The 18,774-nt window shown below is 50.2% G+C and overlaps 1 protein-coding gene across 1 annotated transcript in view; it reads left to right on the top strand.

Annotated features, from left to right (window-relative positions):
- Positions 1-636: 636 nt before the first annotated feature.
- The window catches only part of Podxl (podocalyxin like), a 43,964-nt gene continuing 25,826 nt past the window's right edge, over positions 637-18,774 (top strand). The window contains exons 1-4 of the mRNA XM_055608153.1: positions 637-754; positions 884-1,017; positions 1,617-1,875; positions 2,139-2,537. Of these exons, the coding sequence (XP_055464128.1) occupies positions 637-754; positions 884-1,017; positions 1,617-1,875; positions 2,139-2,537 (910 nt within the window). The remainder of the gene's footprint in view (positions 755-883; positions 1,018-1,616; positions 1,876-2,138; positions 2,538-18,774) is intronic.

Below are 18,774 nucleotides of genomic sequence, written 5' to 3'. Positions count from 1 at the left end.
ACTATGCAGAATGGCCCAGGGCTTCAGCCCAGCTGAGAACAGCTCTGTCCACCCTGTGGTCTGCTCATTCTGTTGGCCTTTTTTTGGAAGTTCCATGCTACATAAATTGGGGGTTGTATAAGATACTGGGGACTGGAAACCACAGTTCTGACTTTGCAGATTTTAGATACAAAGAGTACCAGGCTTCCTAAGCCCAGATACCTGCTGTCATTTTTAACTATGTGTGATCTGATAGTAGGGCCAATCCAAAATTGTGTGAATTTAAAATGCCCAAACTCTATCCACAAAATTAATATGATTGCTTTTGAGTTTGTATAGAAATTGATTCAGAGCACATACAAAACAAGAATTTCAACCCCAGTTTTGGAAAAAGTATTTGCTTGGTTTGAGAAGCAATCCCTTGGTTGGCACTGATGTCGAGAGAACAGCGCTGGAAAGAAGGAAAGGAAAGGAAAAAGGAAAGGAAAGGAAAGGAAAGGAAAGGAAAGGAAAGGAAAAAGGAAAGGAAAGGAAAAAGGAAAGGAAAAGAAAAAACACATCAAAGATACACACACACACACACACACACACTGGTGTATTCACAGGGAACACCCCCTCTTTCCCATACTCGGCGTGGAAAACCGTTCCAGAACGACCATGCAGAAACTTCCTAGTGAAAATAGCCGGTCTGCCCTTCCCAAGCTTGCGGCCAGCTGCAGCGACACCCCAGCCTCGCTCCCGTGCTTCCTAAGCCTGTGTGGAGCCCACTTGAGGGGTTCACCTATTCACCGTCCTTGGGATTCGGGAACAATCTCTCCACTTAGGCTCATCTGGCAAAAAGACTCCGGATTAGCAAGCCAGGAGCCATGAAAGACAAATTTTCGCCCTTTCCCTTCTGTGTTAGCCGCCCCTCCCCCTCCAGCTCCGTATCCCGGCGCTGTTGAGGTGCCTGCCACCTTTGCAGCGACGCCAGGGTCTGCAGCCCGCGGAGGCTCCCAAGCTGGAGTGCATAGGCTGCGAGCTTTGTCCTTTCACAGAGTAAACTCAGTTTTATGTGATTCTGCAATTGCGATCCCCTTCCACCTCAAGTCCACGCATTTCTCACCAGCGAAGGCTGCTTTTTTCCATCGAGACTGTCCAAGATTCCGGCCCTAGGCTAAGAGCTTGTCCCACGCAAGCGTCTCAGCAGCTGTTGGAGGTGTTATTAACCCTGTTTTTTTTTTTTTGTTTGTTTGTTTGTTTGCTTGTTTGTTTTTGGGTGAATAGAATCGAAGCACACAGAGTAATTTAGCACAACTAGGTTTTGAGCCCAAGCTGGATTTGACGTTGAAGCCCTTAAATCTCCATTGCTACTTTTATTCAGCAAGATTGATTCTTATGGAGCAATTATGGCATTACAGGCAGTGTGCAAAGTATTTTTCCAGACTAGTCTCAGAGGCCATTCACCACCTGAGCGATCTTAAACAACTTTCTTAACCCATTTTTAAACTATTTTCCTGTCTGCAAAACAAGGCTTAAAAATGTGACTGCTGGGAAGAGCAAGCGAATTAATACGAGCAAAGCACTTAGAACACAGACCCGCACGAATTAATCGCCGAAAATTTTGCCTTAAAGAGTCACATCCCATTTTGTACTAGGAGAAACGTCGGTGGAAAGGTTGGGCAAAAAAAATTGGTCCAGATGCAGCAGTCTCATCCTGCAGCACAGACTTTCTCGGAGATTTCACGAGATCCGGGCACCTGCTAGGAAGGACCTGCTACCCGGGCTCTGCTGCAGAAGGCGCTGAGGTCCGGGAACCTGGAACCCCCAGGCTGGGGATCTGTGCTTACGTGCAAGGGCCGCAGCCTTATGGAGGATTCCTGAGCCCCTGCAAAAGCTATGCGCAGGAAATCTGCGGCAGGGATTGACTGTGACTGTCTGGCAGGGTCTCTGGCGCGTGCACAGGCACGCATACACAGCACGAGCACAGATCCACGGCGCGCGCGCACACACACACACACACACACACACACACACACACACACACACACACACACACACACACACACACTCACACACTCACACACTCACACACGCACGCACTGGCTGGGACCGCCAGCCCCTGCTCCCCCGCCCGCCGCGCAGGGCGGAGTTTCCTCCTCTGCTTATTGTTCGCCCAGTCGCCGCCCCGCCCGACCCCGCAGCCGCTGGGAGCGAGCTCCTGGGGGAGGGGGCGGAGGCCAGCGCGGACAGGACGGGGCGGGAGTCATCGCAGCAGCGCGCGCCGGGCCGCAGCCGCGCAGACACCGCCCGGGCTTCAGCCGCCTTCGCTCCTCGCTGCTGGCTCCGCGCCCTCGCCCAGCTCTGCGGTAGGCAGCAGGCCCGCCGGAACGCGACTCCGGACTTCGCGACTGTCGCCAGGCCTGCCGCCCCCGCCGCTCAGACGCGCGACCCTGCGCCAGCGCCGCAGCCACCTGCTCCCAGTCCCTGGGCGAGGACAACCATGCGCCCCACTCTGGCGTTCTCCGCGCTGCTGCTGCTGCTGCTGCTGCTGCCGCCGTCTCTCTCCCAAAATGCTGGTGAGTGGACAACCACGGCTCTGCTGGAACCCTGGGTCGTTCCCCTCGGCCCCAAGCCACATGGGGCTGCTGGGAAGCTGGCTGCACCGCGTGGTCCGGCCGCTTGCCGCTTCTCCCGCGTGGCCTCACGTACAGCCCTGACCTTGGCACCATCCACGTCCCTCCAAATTGGAGGACGCTGCAGGAGGACGTCCTCCAATTAGCTCGAGGATTTACCGCCAGTCTCCACTCGTGTAGTGTGACCGGGAGCGTGGGAGGCTGTAAAGGGAAAAAGAAGGGAGACTTTGGGTGTTGGGAGGTCCCAGTTTCCCGCGTGACCACCAGAATGCGATTGCTCTTATTCGTGCTGGGGGCGACCGAGGACCGTATTGTGAGGTCGTTGAAACTAAGCAAAGCGACAGGCTGGGAGCACAAGGAGCCCCTGAAGCAGACCGCAGACCTCTAAGTGTCCACGCGTGCAGCGTGCTTCTGGTTCCAAGCGCTTTTTCTCAAGCTTCCTGGGGCCGGTGGAGTAAGCGCACCTTCCAAGGTCCCAGAATCTGGCTCAGCGGGGACCCTGTGCCTTCAAGTTGCCAAAGGACCGGATTCTTTTTTAGAGCAGAGCCAGGATAACGGGCCCCTCCCACCCCTTTGTGCCTACAAGAACTTCTTTCACGTAGGAGGTTTGAGTTGCGTCTTAGTAGTACCTCAGGCACCCATTTCCCATCAGACGCCCCTTCTTTCTGAAGGTGGAATGTTACTTTCTGTTTGAGAGGTCAGGCAGTGTCCGCAAACATAACCAGAGCAGGTGTCCCAAAGTCCCAGCCAAACAGCTGAGAGACTCAGCCCAGGAGAGAGGCACGTTGTAAACTGCATAGCCTCCCTTTTCAACAGGTGGCTGCAGGGAAACAGCAGAGAGGAGAGGCTTCCCTGGGCGACAACCCAGACAGGGAAGGGACCCTGCTCCTGCAGGTTTAGTGTCAGGGAACCGGATTCTACAGGGGAACAATGAGGTGGCAGTGCAGTGTCCTCCATGGAAGGCTGGTCCCGAGCAGCTGGTGGGTGTCCTGGGTCTCCCCCAGCCTGACATGAAAGAGGGAAGGACACTCTCACTGGGGGAAGGGCCTGCATCTCTGGAGGAGGGGTGCAATGTGAGGAAGATGAGAACAGCACCAGCAGTTTACAATATCCATAGGGATGACAAGTTTGTGGAGTGTGTTGGCTACTTCATGGTGGGGCTTCACATTGAGTCTTTTGGAGGGGAACCTCCTAGCACCATTCAAATGGACTAACTGGATGGGCCAGTTAGTCCATAATGATCCTGATCTTATAGAAGCCAAGCTGGTCTTTCTTGGAGAAGATACAGGCTGTGGGAAAGATCTTGCTGTCCTGTCCTAAGGGCAGATGCCCTGGAGTCATCATACATCAAGGCTGGAGTTCTTCTCTGGCACCTCAAACTATCAAGAAACCATGTCTGCTGAGAAGCCCTCTCCAGACCCTACCATAGGGATGGTTCATAGTCAGAGATGGCTATGTGCAAACAAAAGTGTCCAGAAACCTGTCTGTTACGAGTAGTAAATCTTAGCATCACTGAGCCCCACGTACTCAAATCCCAAAAATGACATTGGTGTCATTTTTTTAATATGTGGCAATACACAGAACTTCGTTGACACTGTTTGGGTACAGTGGTGATGATGATGGTGAATTCTATCCAAGGCACATGCCTGGGATTGGGTAGTGGTAGTTTTACACCCTCCTCTAAGCCAGCTCCCTTGGTCTGCTGTCATCACCAGTAACACCAGCCCATCTCAGTTGGTAGAATTCCGTGATGAGATGCAAACCCCATGGGCTTACTGTGCAAGTCTCTGTAACAAAGGAATAATCTGGACAGGTCTCCTCAAGCTTTATCTCCTAAGCTAGTGGTTTGACACCACCCCAGAGGTAAACAGCCTTTATCCTGGGATCCTTTCTGTGTTTTTCCTTTATCACAGGGCAAGTCAGACCTTTAAACTCCACTTTCCTATCTGTAAAGTGGAATAAAGAGCAGAAGGGACCCGTTTCCACTGCTGTCAGATTTCCGGGCTTCCATATTCCTGTGGCTGATGAAAAGGAGCCTGATTTAATGCTGTCCATTAGACACTGGATGGACACATCTTGGGCAGGAGAAAGCAGTGTAACATGGAAACTCTCAGACTGGGCCCCATACTCGTATGCCTGTGGGCAGGTAGTGTACTTTCCAAGCCTCAGCTTTCTACCGAAGTGATCCCAAACCTGCTTGGTAGGGTGTTTTCATCAGAGGAGCCATGAAAAGGGTAACAGGTTTGGCATTGTCCCAAGTCACCAATATCAGCACCAGCTTGGTACTGCTGCTGTATGTGTTGGTGTTGGTGAATGGCAGTCGACGTTTATAGCTGCTTACTTGAGGCAGCTTAAAGAGGCTGTCTTAAAGAGCTCAGCATGGTAGGGGAGAGCTTCCTGGAGTGTTTTCATATGGAGATTTTAAAATAGAGAGGATCTGCATGGGGTGGGAGATCTCTTCCTAGGGTGACTAAACTAGGATGAATTGTAAGGTGTAGGGGAAAAGGCAGGCAGGGGGATGGGAGCCACTCTAGGGAGTTTGAGGTGGGGGTCTGTTACAGGAATGCTACAGGGGAGAGAATCAGCCATTGGCTGAGGGAAAGGTTCCAGAGATGGGGAGGGGGCAGGGGTTTTCTGGCACACTCTTGAGGTAGCATCAACAGGGTTAGCGGGATACAAGGTGCAACTTATCTGAGGCAGGGCAGAGAACAATCAGCAAAAGTCACTGAAGGCCCAAGAGGCTTCAGGTAGGGTGTGGCCTCCCAGGGAGGGACAGAGACCGGCAGTCTGAAGTCCTTGAGAGGCCACTCTAGGTGTGTGGAGTGTTAGTCCCAGGTTGACAGAGCTTGGAAGTCTGCCCCTCTTGGGGCTCCTTCATTTACACAGAGACTACCTTTGGAAGCTGGGGGGGAGGGGCAATGGGGTTACAATCCCCTGGGAGAGGAGGCTGCTGAATGAGTTTTCTCCTGCGCTTTTGGAGCCCTGCTGTGCTCTGTAGCCTGCTGTTCCTCTCCCTTGGAGAACCTGAATTTTGTTTTGACTTCTTGGGCCAGCCCAGTGTTTTCTGCTGAGCAGGTCCCCCTGGCTGTTGACCTGAAAGGGTCCTTATCTAAACAGTGGACTCCTTTTCCAGTTCAGCGTTAGGAACCAGCTCTTTCGCCATGCAGGCTGGACGCTGCTCTCCACAGCTGGAGACAAAATGAAGTGTTCTGCTTACCAGCCTGAGCTGGCCTAGAGATCCAACAGACCTAGAGCCAGGAGAACTTTCAGCCTTGGGTCTGAGGCAGGGCAAGGTGCTCAGTTGGTAGGGTTTTCTGTCACAGCCTGTTCCCAGGGACATTGTGAGACGAGTCTTCTGTCATGTGTCTCATCTACTTGTGAGACTGTGAAAGATCCAAGAAAGTGTCATATCTGGGATGATAGCTCCCTGGCCACAGAAGCCTAAGTATAGTCTTTAAAAAGCCTTCAAGGGCTGGAGAGATGGCTCAGCTGTTAAAGGTTAGGCTCATAACCACAAGTACAAGAAAAGCCTTCAAAGCTGGGTGTGGTGGTTCATGTTTTTAAGTCCCAGCACTCAGAAGTGAGGGGATCTCCGAGGCCAGCCAGGACTACCTAGTGAGACCATGTCTCAAAAAAAAAAAAAAAAAAAAAAAAAAATTCGAGCCAGGGGTGGTGGGCACACCTTTAATCCCAGCACACAGGGAGGCATAGACAGATGGATCTATGTGAATTCGAGGCTAGCTTTGTCTACAAAGTGAGTCCAGGACAGCCAAGGCTACACAGAGAAGCCCTGTCTCTAAAAACTAGGAAACAAACAAACAAAAAAAGCTTTCAAGAAAACCTACCCAAAAGATACATTATGGGATGGGGCATACTTGAAGCTCTCAGTTTGATCTCTAGCACTGGATAAAGCCAGAATAAAAGTCCAATGCAAGCGCTTGGGAGGCTGACACGTGCACCAGAAGGTGAAGTCAGTGGCTTTGGAGGAAATCGAGTCAGCCTGAGAAACATGAGACCCTGTCTCAAAACCCAAAATACTGCAAGGCCACTTGTTTGCAGTATGTTTTCAGTAAGATTCCTTTAAGTAGCAGCCTACTGACTATTCAAAGTGAAATTCAGGAGCTGAGGGTGTGGCTCAAATGGTAGAGCCCTTGCCGAGAACACACAAAGCCCTGAGTTTGAACCCCAGTACCACACTTGTAATCCCAGTACTTGGTAGGTAGAGGGCGGAGAATAGTAAGTTGTAGGTCAGCCTGGGCTACCGGAGACTCTGTCTCAAAGTGGAAAAAGAAAAGAAAAGAAAAGAAAAGAAAAGAAAAGAAAAGAAAAGAAAAGAAAAGAATGGAATCCAGTTGCCCAAGTGTATTTTCAATACCATCTCTATGTAACGGTTCTAAGATAGAATCCAAGAGCTGAGAGCCACCTGACTTACCTACTATAACCCACTTATTTTCCAGATGAGAGGTGCAGAGCAAGGAGGTGGGATACTTGCCCAAGTTTCTGAGTGCTCCTGAGAGCTTGTCAAGAGACAATGTGTACAGGTGTGTGTGGCTGTGAATAACTAGGGACTGAGCTCGGCCTTCTGGTGCCACTTCTCTGGGGACTGGAGGAATTTAGTGAAAGTTGACTATGTAGCCTTTAACCAAATCTTTCCCTTCCTGGCTGCCATCAAGGCAACTGGAGCTTGGCTTTATCTGGCCAATCAAGGCCAGACGGACTCTCCAAGCACAGTCACACAGCTGGCCCCCTGAGTTGTGACTGTGTGTGTCAGTATCCACAACTGGCCTGAGAGCTTGTGGCACCCACAGCATCTAGCCAGTACCTGTAACAATAGGTGGTCAAAGAGATGCTCATGAGAAGAGTGGCCTCGTTGCTAACTTCGTCACTCTCTTCTACCTGAATTTGAGACACAGGCCCACCAATACAGCGTGTTGGCCTCTGGGCCCCCCAGTTCTTCCTTTCCTTCTATTCCTACCCTCTCAGTACATAGTACCACCACCTCCTCTTCCTCTGTACCCTTATCCCCCTCAGGTCAGCCACCTCACACTTCCCTAGGGCCAGGGTGCAGGGTGGCACCCCGTCCGCCAATTGTCATAGCCGGAAAGCAGCATGCCTCAGAGTAGAGAATTCTGAGGAATGGCTGAGTGAGGCATGCATTCAGTCTCAGGTTGGGGTGCAGGAGGTCCCCCTCAAGAACCAAGTTCCAGGGGATTTGGGCCAACAAGGGGACTGCTGCTGTCTGAGTTAGAACCTTGCAATTCTCTGACCGGTCAGGGTCAGGCCCAGGCATTCTGTGATTCTTATAAGCACACAAGCAATGTCTGAGGCCTTCATCATGGAGGGTCTTCATTCTGTCTGACCGGATTTCTGTGCCACTCTGAAACCATCCCTACTACTGTCACAGAGTGCTAAATATGGGTTAGCACAAGGTTGCCACTGTGTAGCCTCCATTTCTGTTCATTCCGGAGAAGGGAAACTGAGGCACTGGCACAAGGACTTACAATTGGTCATCTGACCAGGTCTTTCCTCAAACATTCATAAGCACCTCACTTTCCACTTCAAAACTTCTGCTTGAGTGTTCTTATTTTGTAGACAGTTTCACAGAACCCCAGCTAGGCTGGAGCTCCCCATGTTGCTGAGGATGCTTGATCGTCTCACCCTCTGCGTCTGCCTCTGGGTGTATCCTGTAACCACAAGTTTTACCTGGTGCTGGAGACTGACCCCAAGGCTTCACGCATGCTAGACAAGCATTCTGCCAACTGGCCCACACCCCAGCCTGGGTGTCACCTTCTTGAGTGAAGGTTTTCCAGTATATAGAGCCCACCTTTCATTTTCTTACTCTATGCTGTTTTCCCCTTTCCACTCACCACACAATGTGCCTCTGTCTTGCTCCTGCCAGACCAGCAGTTTTCAACCTGTGGGTCATAATCCCTTAGCGGGTCAAACAACCTTTTTACGGGGTTACATATCAGATATTCTGCATATTTACACTATGATTCATAACTGTAGTGAAATTACAGTTATGAAGTAGCAATGAAAATACTTTATGGTTAGGGGAATCACCACAATATGAGGAACTGCATTAAAGAGCCGCGGCATTAGGGAGAACCACCGTGCCAGACTGTCACATGAGGACAGAAACTCTTGTTAGTGCTGTAGCTACAGTGTCTGGAAAATTCGCTGGCCCGTAGAAGATGTTCAATATGTACTTGCTGAGTGAGTGAGGGCAGAGCTGGTTTGGAGCCTAAGTCTTGTGTGTCAGCTCTGTACTCTCCACTCTTGACCCGAGTCCAGAAGGGTGGAAGTGGCAGCCAGAAGCTGGGCAAGGGTCTTGGAGAAATAGACAAGTGAACACAAACCAGAGCAGGGAAACCTCCCGGAGGGGCCACAGGAGAAGCAGCTGCTGCAGGTCTCCTATGTGTCCTTAGTCTAGCAGTCCTTCAGTGGGGCGTTAAAGCTGCTGTTGTTAGCGCTTATAACAGCAGAAAAGTGGATTAAACAAGACAGCATCTAAGACAAGTTATGTCGCTCTCGTGGTGGACTTTCACTGCAATGGTGGTTCTGCCCTCAGGAGCACATAGCCTTATGGTCCATGATAGGGCTCCACCTGTCAGGAAAAAAGGAAGGAATAAGAAAGCCATTGTAGCTCCTCCTTTGAGGGTATCTTCCCAAAACTACACATGACTTTTCCAAGAACATTTTGCTGAACTGAACTTTGTCATGTGCTGATATTTGGCAGCCAGAGAATCAGAAAAGAGTAACTTTTATTTAACCAAAAATAGGTAGTTACGTTATAAAGAAGTAGAGATGGATACCAGGGTAGGAGCCTGGAAGATTCCACTGTAGTGATTGGGGATTCCTTGGCTTCTAGTGGCCTTTGTCAGCCCTCCCTTCCCTGATGCGTCAGCTCCAACTGTGCAGAAGGGAAAGAGAATTATTTCCTCCGTGGCCTTAGGCTTTGATGCCTCAGACCTAGCCCTGCCCAGGGCAGTCTGAAGTTTGGAGATTCTAGGCGCCAGGTATTGAGGGAGAAGTTCTTTTTAAGGCAGAGAAACCAGTTCCCTCACCCTGCAGTGAGGTCCCTGAGCCAGTTGTCTGAAACTCTCTGCAGGGGAGTACCTGGCTCCCGAGCTGGCCTCTGGATAGGGTGGGAATATCTCTGTATGCATATGCATGAGTATGGGAGTACACAGGCCCCACCCCACTTTTCCTCCTGTTTTCCTTGGATACATGTGAGGGCAGAGGGCAACACCTCTTAGGAGTCCTGCACCAAACTGTACCTACATCTGTGGCTTTGGAAAACCCATATTGTCCAAAAGCCAAAAGGTGAGGAGAGCACACCCTAGGGCTGGTGTGTTGGGGGCTGAGAAACAGCTGGGGCCAGTGACTTACAAAGCTGGCAGAGGTGCTCTGTGGAGCTACCTTGGGGGCCACCAAGAGCTTGGGGGAAGCATTCCTGGAGGAAAACCAAGAGTAAGCCAACTTACTACTCACTGAGCATGACTGCATATTTCTGTTTTGTATGAGAGTTCCTCTGGAAAAAAATGTACTGTCATGCCACAGAGGAAATGGAGCTATCTTGATATGATATTCCAGACTTTGGAGTTACAGGCTTGGGATTTAGCCTCCACTTTGCTACTTACTTGCTAGCCTATGACTTTGGACTTGCTAGCCCCTCCTAGGCCTTTTTTTCCCCAGGAGTGAAATGGACCCATTCACCAAGTTCTGGTCAAATAGTCAGTTTGTCTGGCGTGTGGCAGAGCAGAAGTATATTTTGGTTTTACTTATTTCTTCTCTTCAGGGCAGTCCTACCTATTGTGGGCTGTGATTAAACAGATCCTATTCCTGGCCTCTTCCATGCTGGAACCCATGGTAACTTCAGAGTCAAGCCTTCTCCAAGGTCCTTTACCTCTTATCGACTGTCCCATAGTCAGGCTACGCAGGGCCACTGTTTGAGTGTAATTCACAACCCAAGATGAGAATGCCCAGACTAATGGCTTACTCGATGCTCCAGATACCAGGCCCCACCTTCCTGGTTCCCACTCAAAGGGTTCTCACCCCAGTCCTGGGCAGTGGGTATTCTCACCTTTAGGCATTGTCAGTACAGGTTTTCCTGAAGCCACAGGTGTGCTGACCGTGGGAGCCCCCACGGTGTTCGTGTGGTTGGCTGACACTTTCTGGCCAGTCCGCTGCACACCTGCCAGCTCCCTTGTTTCCGCTAAGCAGGCTCCTTCTTGGTGTCATCCTGCCCTACCCAGACCCCAGCTCCCTGTCCAGTGATGCCATCTGCCATCCAAGCATGGTGTGGTGTTGGTCTTTCGGGCTTCCACCTTCATGTTTTTGCGCTCTGGGGGTGAGATGGGGCAAGTAGAAGATAGAGAGGGAGATTTGCAGAGCTGTGAATCCAGGGGAGAAATATCTTCTTACAAAGCAGAGAAGAGGGAGAAAGGTAAGTACTCACAGATCTGTCCCTCCTAACCCAACCCTTGCAGGAGGGGCACAGTTTACTCAAATGATAAGCCAGGGCTAACATTATAGTATATGGGACCATGTTTGTACTTTCTCCCTGCATAAAGCAAGCTGTATACCAAACTGCTTGTAAGGAATACTGGTGTGCCCTCAAGATTTTAATAGGATTTCAGTGAATGTTTGAGTTAAGTTCTTGTTCTATGAATAAAAGGGAAACCATGATGCAAAAGTTGGAAATACCACTGACTCTTACTCTTCATTGAGGCTCAGTGCCAAATACAATCTTTCTGTCTGTCTGTCTCTGTCTCTTTCTCTTTCTCTCTTGTTTTTTTGAGACAGGGTTTCTCTTTGTAGCCCTGTCCTGGAACTTGCTCTGTAGACCAGGCTGGACTTGAACTCAGAATCAGCCTGCCCTTGCCTCTGAGTGTTGGGACTAAAGTTGTATACCACCATGGCTGGCTCTAAATACAGTCTCTTATGTTTCCTTCCCTACTGACCTGACTGTAGTCCAGGACCCTTCATATATTGTAGCATTGAATATAAAATTTGTTTCTCTTCTTAAGAGAACAGATATATTGCTGGGTATAATGGTGTACACCTTTAATCCCAGCCCTTAGGAGGCAGAGGCAAGCAGATATCTATGCAGTCTACACAGGCTAGCCAAGGCAGTGTATACAGTGAGATTGTATCTCAACACACACACACACACACACACACACACACACACACACACACACACACGGCGGGGGGGGGGTTAGAACATGTTAACATTTTGTGAAGCACTCAGTCTCCCTCAGCACATTTGGGGATAGGCAGGGTCTCCACTTACCTAGACTGACAGGCTGTCTTGGCATGTGGGACATAGTATCAATTTCAGACAATCTGTAAAGACCTGGACCACCCTGCAAAGCCATCAGTGAAAACACTTTGAGCTAGGGTTGGCTGAGCAATGCCTGGGAAAAATGAATATGAAACCCCAGAGACTTCTTCAAGAGGGTTTCTAGGAAGTCATGTAGGAGGTCATGGCTCATGAAGGTGCTTGAACTAGGTATAGGGGAACAAGTTAAGACTTCATCACTCTCTGGGTGTTAGCCAGACTTGCTCCCTAGACAGAAGACGTGGGGCGGGGGCTGCAGTTGCTGATCAGTTGGTAGAGTACTTGCTGGGCACAGAGCCTAGGTTTGTGCTTCAGTAACACATAAGCACTAAGCCCATCAACCTGGTCCTAGAGGGCACATATACCCGTAATCCCAGCACTGGGGAGGTGGAGACAGGACAATCAGAAGTTCAAAAGCATCCTTGACTGCATAGAGTTTGAGGACAGCTGAATCTGCACGAGAACTTGTCATTCATTCATACATACATACATATGTACATATATATGTATTGCTGGCAAACTTTTCTGGTTGCTTTTGATTCTGCTTTCTCTCCTTTGCCTCCTAACCCAATTCCTGCAACACCTCCTGTCCCAGGAATCAGAGGGGAGGAATCATTCTTGAGGACATGCTGTGGCTTCAGAGCCCATAGTAGCTTCAGACAGCTGGTTAAGCAAGGCTCTGGCTAAGCCAAACAGTAGCCACAGGGAGCTGCTGGCTGGCTTCTGCCTTTCTAGCAGCAGCTGTTCGTTAAGCCACTCTCCCAAGTGGTTCAAGGAGTACCCTTTGCTCAAGCAGGGTTGGGTTCAGCCCCAACCCCAGCCAGAGTGCAAAGAAAGCAGTGTCCCCACTGTCTCTCTTTCCTGCACTGTTTGCCACCTTCCAAGTTTCTGGATCACCCCAGAAACTTGCTTCTCATTGTAAGGCCATGTTGGCTCTGCCTTTTCTGTGGCTTCAGAGGGCTAAGGCCCTGTAGAGCCTGAGCTGTGGCTCAGGGGGAAGCACAGGATGGGACCTCTTACTTTGTCCCCTGGGCTTCCTGGAGTGAGGGTGGGGGCAGGTACTTAGGGGTCACATTTTCTGACTTTACCTCCTCAAGCCCTGGGCGAACATGGGAGTGCTGTCCTGTATGCTCACGGGACATTCATAGTGATGGATTCATAGTGATGGTTGCCTTAGGACAACCACAAATACTTGCCAGCCACAGCTTTCGCTGGACCCTCCGAAATGTTCATGCTTGTTGTTCCGGTATGTGTGGTGGAGCGGCATGGCAGGCAGGGGGAACAAAGGAGAGAGATAGCTCACCTGACCTCAAGATTGAACTGTGGAGCAGGGAGAGAAAGAAGGCTGTGTTGAAGATGAAGCTGTTCTGCCTGGACAGGCAGCTTGGCATCTTCTGCTGGCCTTGGTTGTTTCATCTGCAAATATAGAACTGACTGAGCAGCTCCTGGGGGTCTTTTCCCTTTGCTTTGACTCATCTGATTTGGATCCATGTGTGGATGCACCCAAGGAGGGAGACCTAGGAACATGCTGTGTTGATGTTCTGACCTCCTGTAAATGCCTGCAGGGGAAGTGTCTTGAAGGCCGTGGCCTGCTTAGGACAGTCTAGAATGTGTTGCAGTGGAGGACAGGAGTGCCTGCCCATAGTGTTCTGAGAGCCTCTCTCCTTACTGTGGGTCAGATGAGCCCCTTTCCCTATCTGTCCAATAGCTAGAAGAGGCAGGAACTGGGGCTGGTGGCCCAGCAGTAGTCACTGTCCAAGGCAACTATAAGTAGCCACATTGGACCGTAGGGTTTCCAGATGCCAAAGAGAAGGGACTGTCACCTTCAGAGTCAATCTCTCACTCATTGTGGTGAGATCAGGTGGCATCCAGGGTCCCCTAGCTCTGACGTGACTGAGATGCAGAGGAAAAATAATGCCAGGGACAGGACCTAGAGGTTTACATTCTTGATTCGTGTGATGGATGAACCTCAAGTGCTCTGTCACTGAGCTGTGTTCAGAGCTTCATTTTCTGGATTTTATTGAGAAGAGTACCTAGTCACTGACTCTGGAACATTGTGGACTTAGCCACAGCCTGCCCTGGCTGCTGTGGCTTACTGCCTGTCCTCTGCTTCCCCAGCCTGAAGGAAAGGTATCGGTTTCTTTGCTGGGTATCTTTGAACATGTCACCCTGTTCCAGCAGGGATTGTGTGTGTGTGTGTGTGTGTGTGTGTGTGTGTGTATGTGAGAGAGAGAGAGAGAGAGAGAGAGAGAGAGAGAGAGAGAGAGAAAGTCTGGAAAGGGATGGACTCTTCTCTAACCACACAAGGCAAACTTTAAAAGCCAGCCTGGCCCTTCCTATGACTTGGGAAACTTCAGGAGGAACATTCAGTGCAGCCCCCAATTCTTGGGGAAAAGTAGAGCTGTAGAGTAGCCTCTCTCCTGCGGATGCACTTGTGTGTATTTACTGTGGTCATGTTCTTGGTCCGCTGTCATTGAAAACCCCGATACCCTTAAAGGAATGGGCTTGTGCTGTTTGCAAATCTGGTTTCCAGGGGCTGCCTGGATTCTTGTCTTGCATCGTAGGCTGGAACTGTAGAAAGAGCTACCTAGAGTAGCTCTGACTGTCCAGTAAGTTAAGACCTGGCTTTAAAAGGAGCCAGCACTAAGTGGCTTAGTTATAGTCATTGACTTGGTTTGCTCATTTCCCCACCCAACTCCAAAGATGACCAGACGTTCTCTCTGCTGGGTGGTCCCGCTTTTCCCTCCTAGATACAGCAGGGGAGTTAGGTGATAGTATGTTTTCTTTCTTATTTATTGCTTTGGGAGGAAACAGTTGAGGCTCTAAAGAAGCTAAGCCTTCTTAGCAAAGTGGTTTCCCTCACTCGGACTCTGCCCAACCTCGGGGATGGGAAAGGTATAACAGTGAGGGTTATTTTGCAGCAAGAAACTTACTCTTTCCTGGAAGAGGGACTTCAGTAGCACAAAACACACAAAGGTGGGAAAGCTGGAAAGCTGCACTTACAGTCGCCTGTGGTCATGACCTCTGGCTTCCACTCTATGGAAGGCAGCCATTCCCCGGGAAATTCACAGGCTCCCTGTCACAGACGAAACTCTCAATCTGGTTCCCAGGGGTGACTATCCCACAGCTGGGGATGCAGGACTTCCCTCTGGCTTCATGCCTTTGTTTGTGTCAGGCCTAGAGTGGAGGCAGGCCCTGGCAGAGGCTTCCAGAGGCCACTGCAAAGCTGTACTCCTGGCTTTGTTCACTGGCATGGGAATGATAACGCACTCCCACAGAAAAGTATTTACGGAGATTGTTATTGAACTTAACTGTGAAGGGAAGCGTGGAGAGCCAAATGCGCATGCGCTTTGCCTCTGGCAGCCTGAGTGCACTCTGCTGGGAGGAAGGGGTGTGCCAGTACCACAATGGCCCGCACAGCAGTCTGTTATGGAGGTTGCCTGGGTTCCAGTCCAGCTTCCTCACCTGGCTGAGAGACTTACCCATCTAGTCACCAAAGTCTGAAGTCGGCTTCCCTCAAATACAAGGGAAACAAAATAATAAAGCCAGTATGAGAAGAAGGCCTAATAAATAAATGTTGATGGTTAATTTAAGAGGTAGGCCTTAGGCTCTGGCTGTCCTGGAACTCACTTTGTAGACAAGGCTGAGTGAGATCGGCCTACCTTTGTCTCCCCAGTGCTGGGATCAAAGGTGTGCGCCACCTCTGCCTGGAGAGAGAGAGAGGAAAGGGGAAAGGGGGGGAGAAAGAGATAAAACAAGTACATGCACACTTCTCCCTTGGTGTCTCCGTGATCAAAATTATATCAAGACATACACATTGCCTGGACAGGGTTTCTCTGTGTTGCCTTGGCTGTCCTGGACTCACTTTGTAGACCAGGCTGGCCCTGAACTCACAGTGACATAGGCCTGTCTTTGCCTTCCCGAGTGCTGGGATTACAGGTGTACACCACCACACCCAGCTTCTTTTTTTTTTTAATTTAATTTTTTATTGTTCGTTTTGTCCCAAGGTGGATAGATATTTCTCTCTTTCTTGTCAGACAAGAAATCCAGACTCTGAAAGGTCCCTGACCACACAGATCTCAGGCTTTCCCTTGCTTTGTGGTAGCCTTTGAAACTGGTTATGACAGGGTGAACTCCTCCTTTAGGAATCACTTGTCCAGCTACTGCATTCTGTTGTGGCTTCATCCAGCAACCTGTGTTGGCAGGTGTGTGTGTGTGTGGGGGGGATCGGACAAGGCAGCTGGCCCTCAACTCTGTCCCTGCCCACCACTGGCAGTGGGCAGGCTGCTCCTGGGCATCCTGCCCAGACCAACTGACTGGGATTCACATGGCCAGCAGCAGGCAAAGGGATTAGGAGGCCCTGGGAGGGAACTATTGAAGGAGGCTAATGGCTCATTCCCCACTCAGGAAGAGGCCAGCCCCTTCTCTGGGTAGCTGGGCAGGCTGGCATCCACAGATGAAGCTTCCAGTAGAGACAAGCTGCTGGGCTTCCTCTTGTTAGGGTCAGCTATGACTGGCAGGGGAGCGGAGGCAGGAGGAAGAGTCAGAGGGAGCAGCTGTGGGCAGAGCTGGGCACAGGATGGCATTCCAGGCTCTCTTACCCTCCTCCAAGTCACAGAACATTTCTAATATTCCCTTTTGAGGGCTCAAGGGTAGAGCTGTGGTGAGCTCTGTGCCTTGATGGCCCTGGAGAAGAGCCGAGAAGTGCCAAGTGGGCCTCTGAGTTGTATCAGGAGGGTTGGGAGAGAGAGGTCCCTAAGCCAGGACCCAAGCGTCGATGTGACCTTACCCCTCAGTGCCTTACTTGGAAACAGAGTTGTTCAGCCTCCGAGTCAGCCTTAGAGCATGTTGTGGGCTCCAGAGAGCTCTTCCTCTGTCCCCGACACTGAGTGACAGCCAGAGGGTTTGGGGCAGAGCTGAGTGGAGTGGCCACATAGAGAAGGCCTGGGGTTAGGGCCAGTGTGCATGGAGCCTCTGGCACAGCTCTTCTTCCCAAGCTCTACAGGGCCTCAGAAGTCCAGCCAGCCCTGTCACCCAGCTGCCTGACACTCATATGGACGTTCATGGGACACGGCTTGCAGTGTACATGGCACTGCTGTTCATAGTGGCTTGACGTAAACTGAGAACCATGGGACCATCCATCAGTAGTAGGATTGTTGCAGGCCAGGTCTGCTCACCTGTCCTTATAAAAGTGGAAGGCAGAAAAGGGATTTATTCAATATGGTCACACTGGGAGGAGGAACAAAGAGGTCCAGCAAACCCCCAAGTCCATCTTTGGGGTTCTGAAGTGAAGGCCGAAGTGCACATCTAAGTGGCCAAGGTGTCGTCCTGCCCACCATTACCCATTATTGGGCTTCAGTCTGGGCTTCAGACTACCCACAAGGCAGTCTGACAAGCTAGCTACGAGAAATCTCTTAGGGAAACGAGTTCGCCCTCCGGCTGGTGCCATGTCCTTCTCCCAGCATGAGGTTCCTGGGGAAATTCCCATTTCTTTGGGGTCCATTGTTTTGAACAGTGATGGATTGAGAGACAAGTCTCTCTTTAGACTATATGAATTTCTGTCAGACCCGTTACATGATATACCAATAGGGGGTGAGTAGGCTGTGTTTGCTACTTTGTGGGTTCCTTTTTATCTCTTCCACCCTCTTCACCCTTATTAACTCCCTAACACTAGATAGGAGAGAAAAAAGGATAGAGGGGAAAGGGGACAAAGTTATCCTTAGACTACTTCCTGCTGATAAGGGGCTCAGAGTTCCTTGGGGCAATTTTGATCTTCACTGTCAGGATATCTAGTTTCTTCTCTTTGTTTCTTTGTGCATGACAAACAGCATCCAACCAATCATCCAACAGCAGCAACCCTGCCTCTTGGCGCACCAGCGTTTATATATCCTCTGAAAAGTTTTCAGAATTCCACACATCAAACACTTGAAGAAACTATCTGTGGGTGGTAAAACCACACCCGCGCTAGAGGGTGGGGCAAATCGTGGTCACCTGCTGTGAAACAGCCTCATCTCCATACCTGAGATTAAAATAAAAACATTGCCATAGCATTTCTGTGTTTTTAAAAGAAACCAAAATTACAAATTCTCATTTCAGGGGTGGGCACACTCTCACAGTAAAACACTGCAAGGAAAGTTAACAGTCACAAACCGTGAGATGCCGAGGAGTGAGTGTGTGGTGGTGGTGGTAAGATCAAAAAGGCAGAATGGGGCTGGAGATACAGTTAGGTCACAAAGTGCTCCCTTAGCATGTGTGAGGTCCAAGGTTCAGTTCTCAGCACCTTCTGCTTTGGGGAATGGAGAGGAAACAATGCAGGTTTAAATAAGATGTCCAATTTTACAGTCTTTGTGAGATGCGATGTGTCCTTTTTTAATATAATTTTTTTATTTTTATTAATTACAGTTTATTCCTTTTGTATCCCACCTATAACTCCTTCCTTCTTCCCCTCCCAACCCCACCCTCCTTCCTTCTTTTCCACCCATGCCTCTCCCCCAGTCCACTGATAGTCCTCCTCCCCTTCCATCTGACCCTAGCTTATCAGGTCTCTTCAGGACTGGCATTGTCTTCCTCTGTAGCCTGACAAGGCTGTTCCACCTTAGGAGGAGGTGATCAAAGAGCCAGCCACTGAGTTCATGTCAGAGACAGCCCCTGTTCCCCTTACTAGGAAACCCTCTTGGACACTGACCTGCCATGGGCTACATCTGTGCAGGGGTGATGTGTCTTTTTAATCTCCCCCTTCATGTGTGTGTGTGTGTGTGTGTGTGTGTGTGTGTGTGTGTGTGTGTGTGAGAGAGAGAGAGAGAGAGTATAGATATGCCAAGATATGAACCCTGT

The sequence above is a fragment of the Psammomys obesus genome, unplaced genomic scaffold (assembly GCF_907164565.1).
Source record: "Psammomys obesus unplaced genomic scaffold, mPsaObe1.curated_primary_1811, whole genome shotgun sequence".
NCBI lineage: Eukaryota > Metazoa > Chordata > Mammalia > Rodentia > Muridae > Psammomys > Psammomys obesus.
The sequence above is the reverse complement of the archived record's forward strand: the minus strand, read 5'-3'. Positions and strand labels throughout refer to the sequence as shown.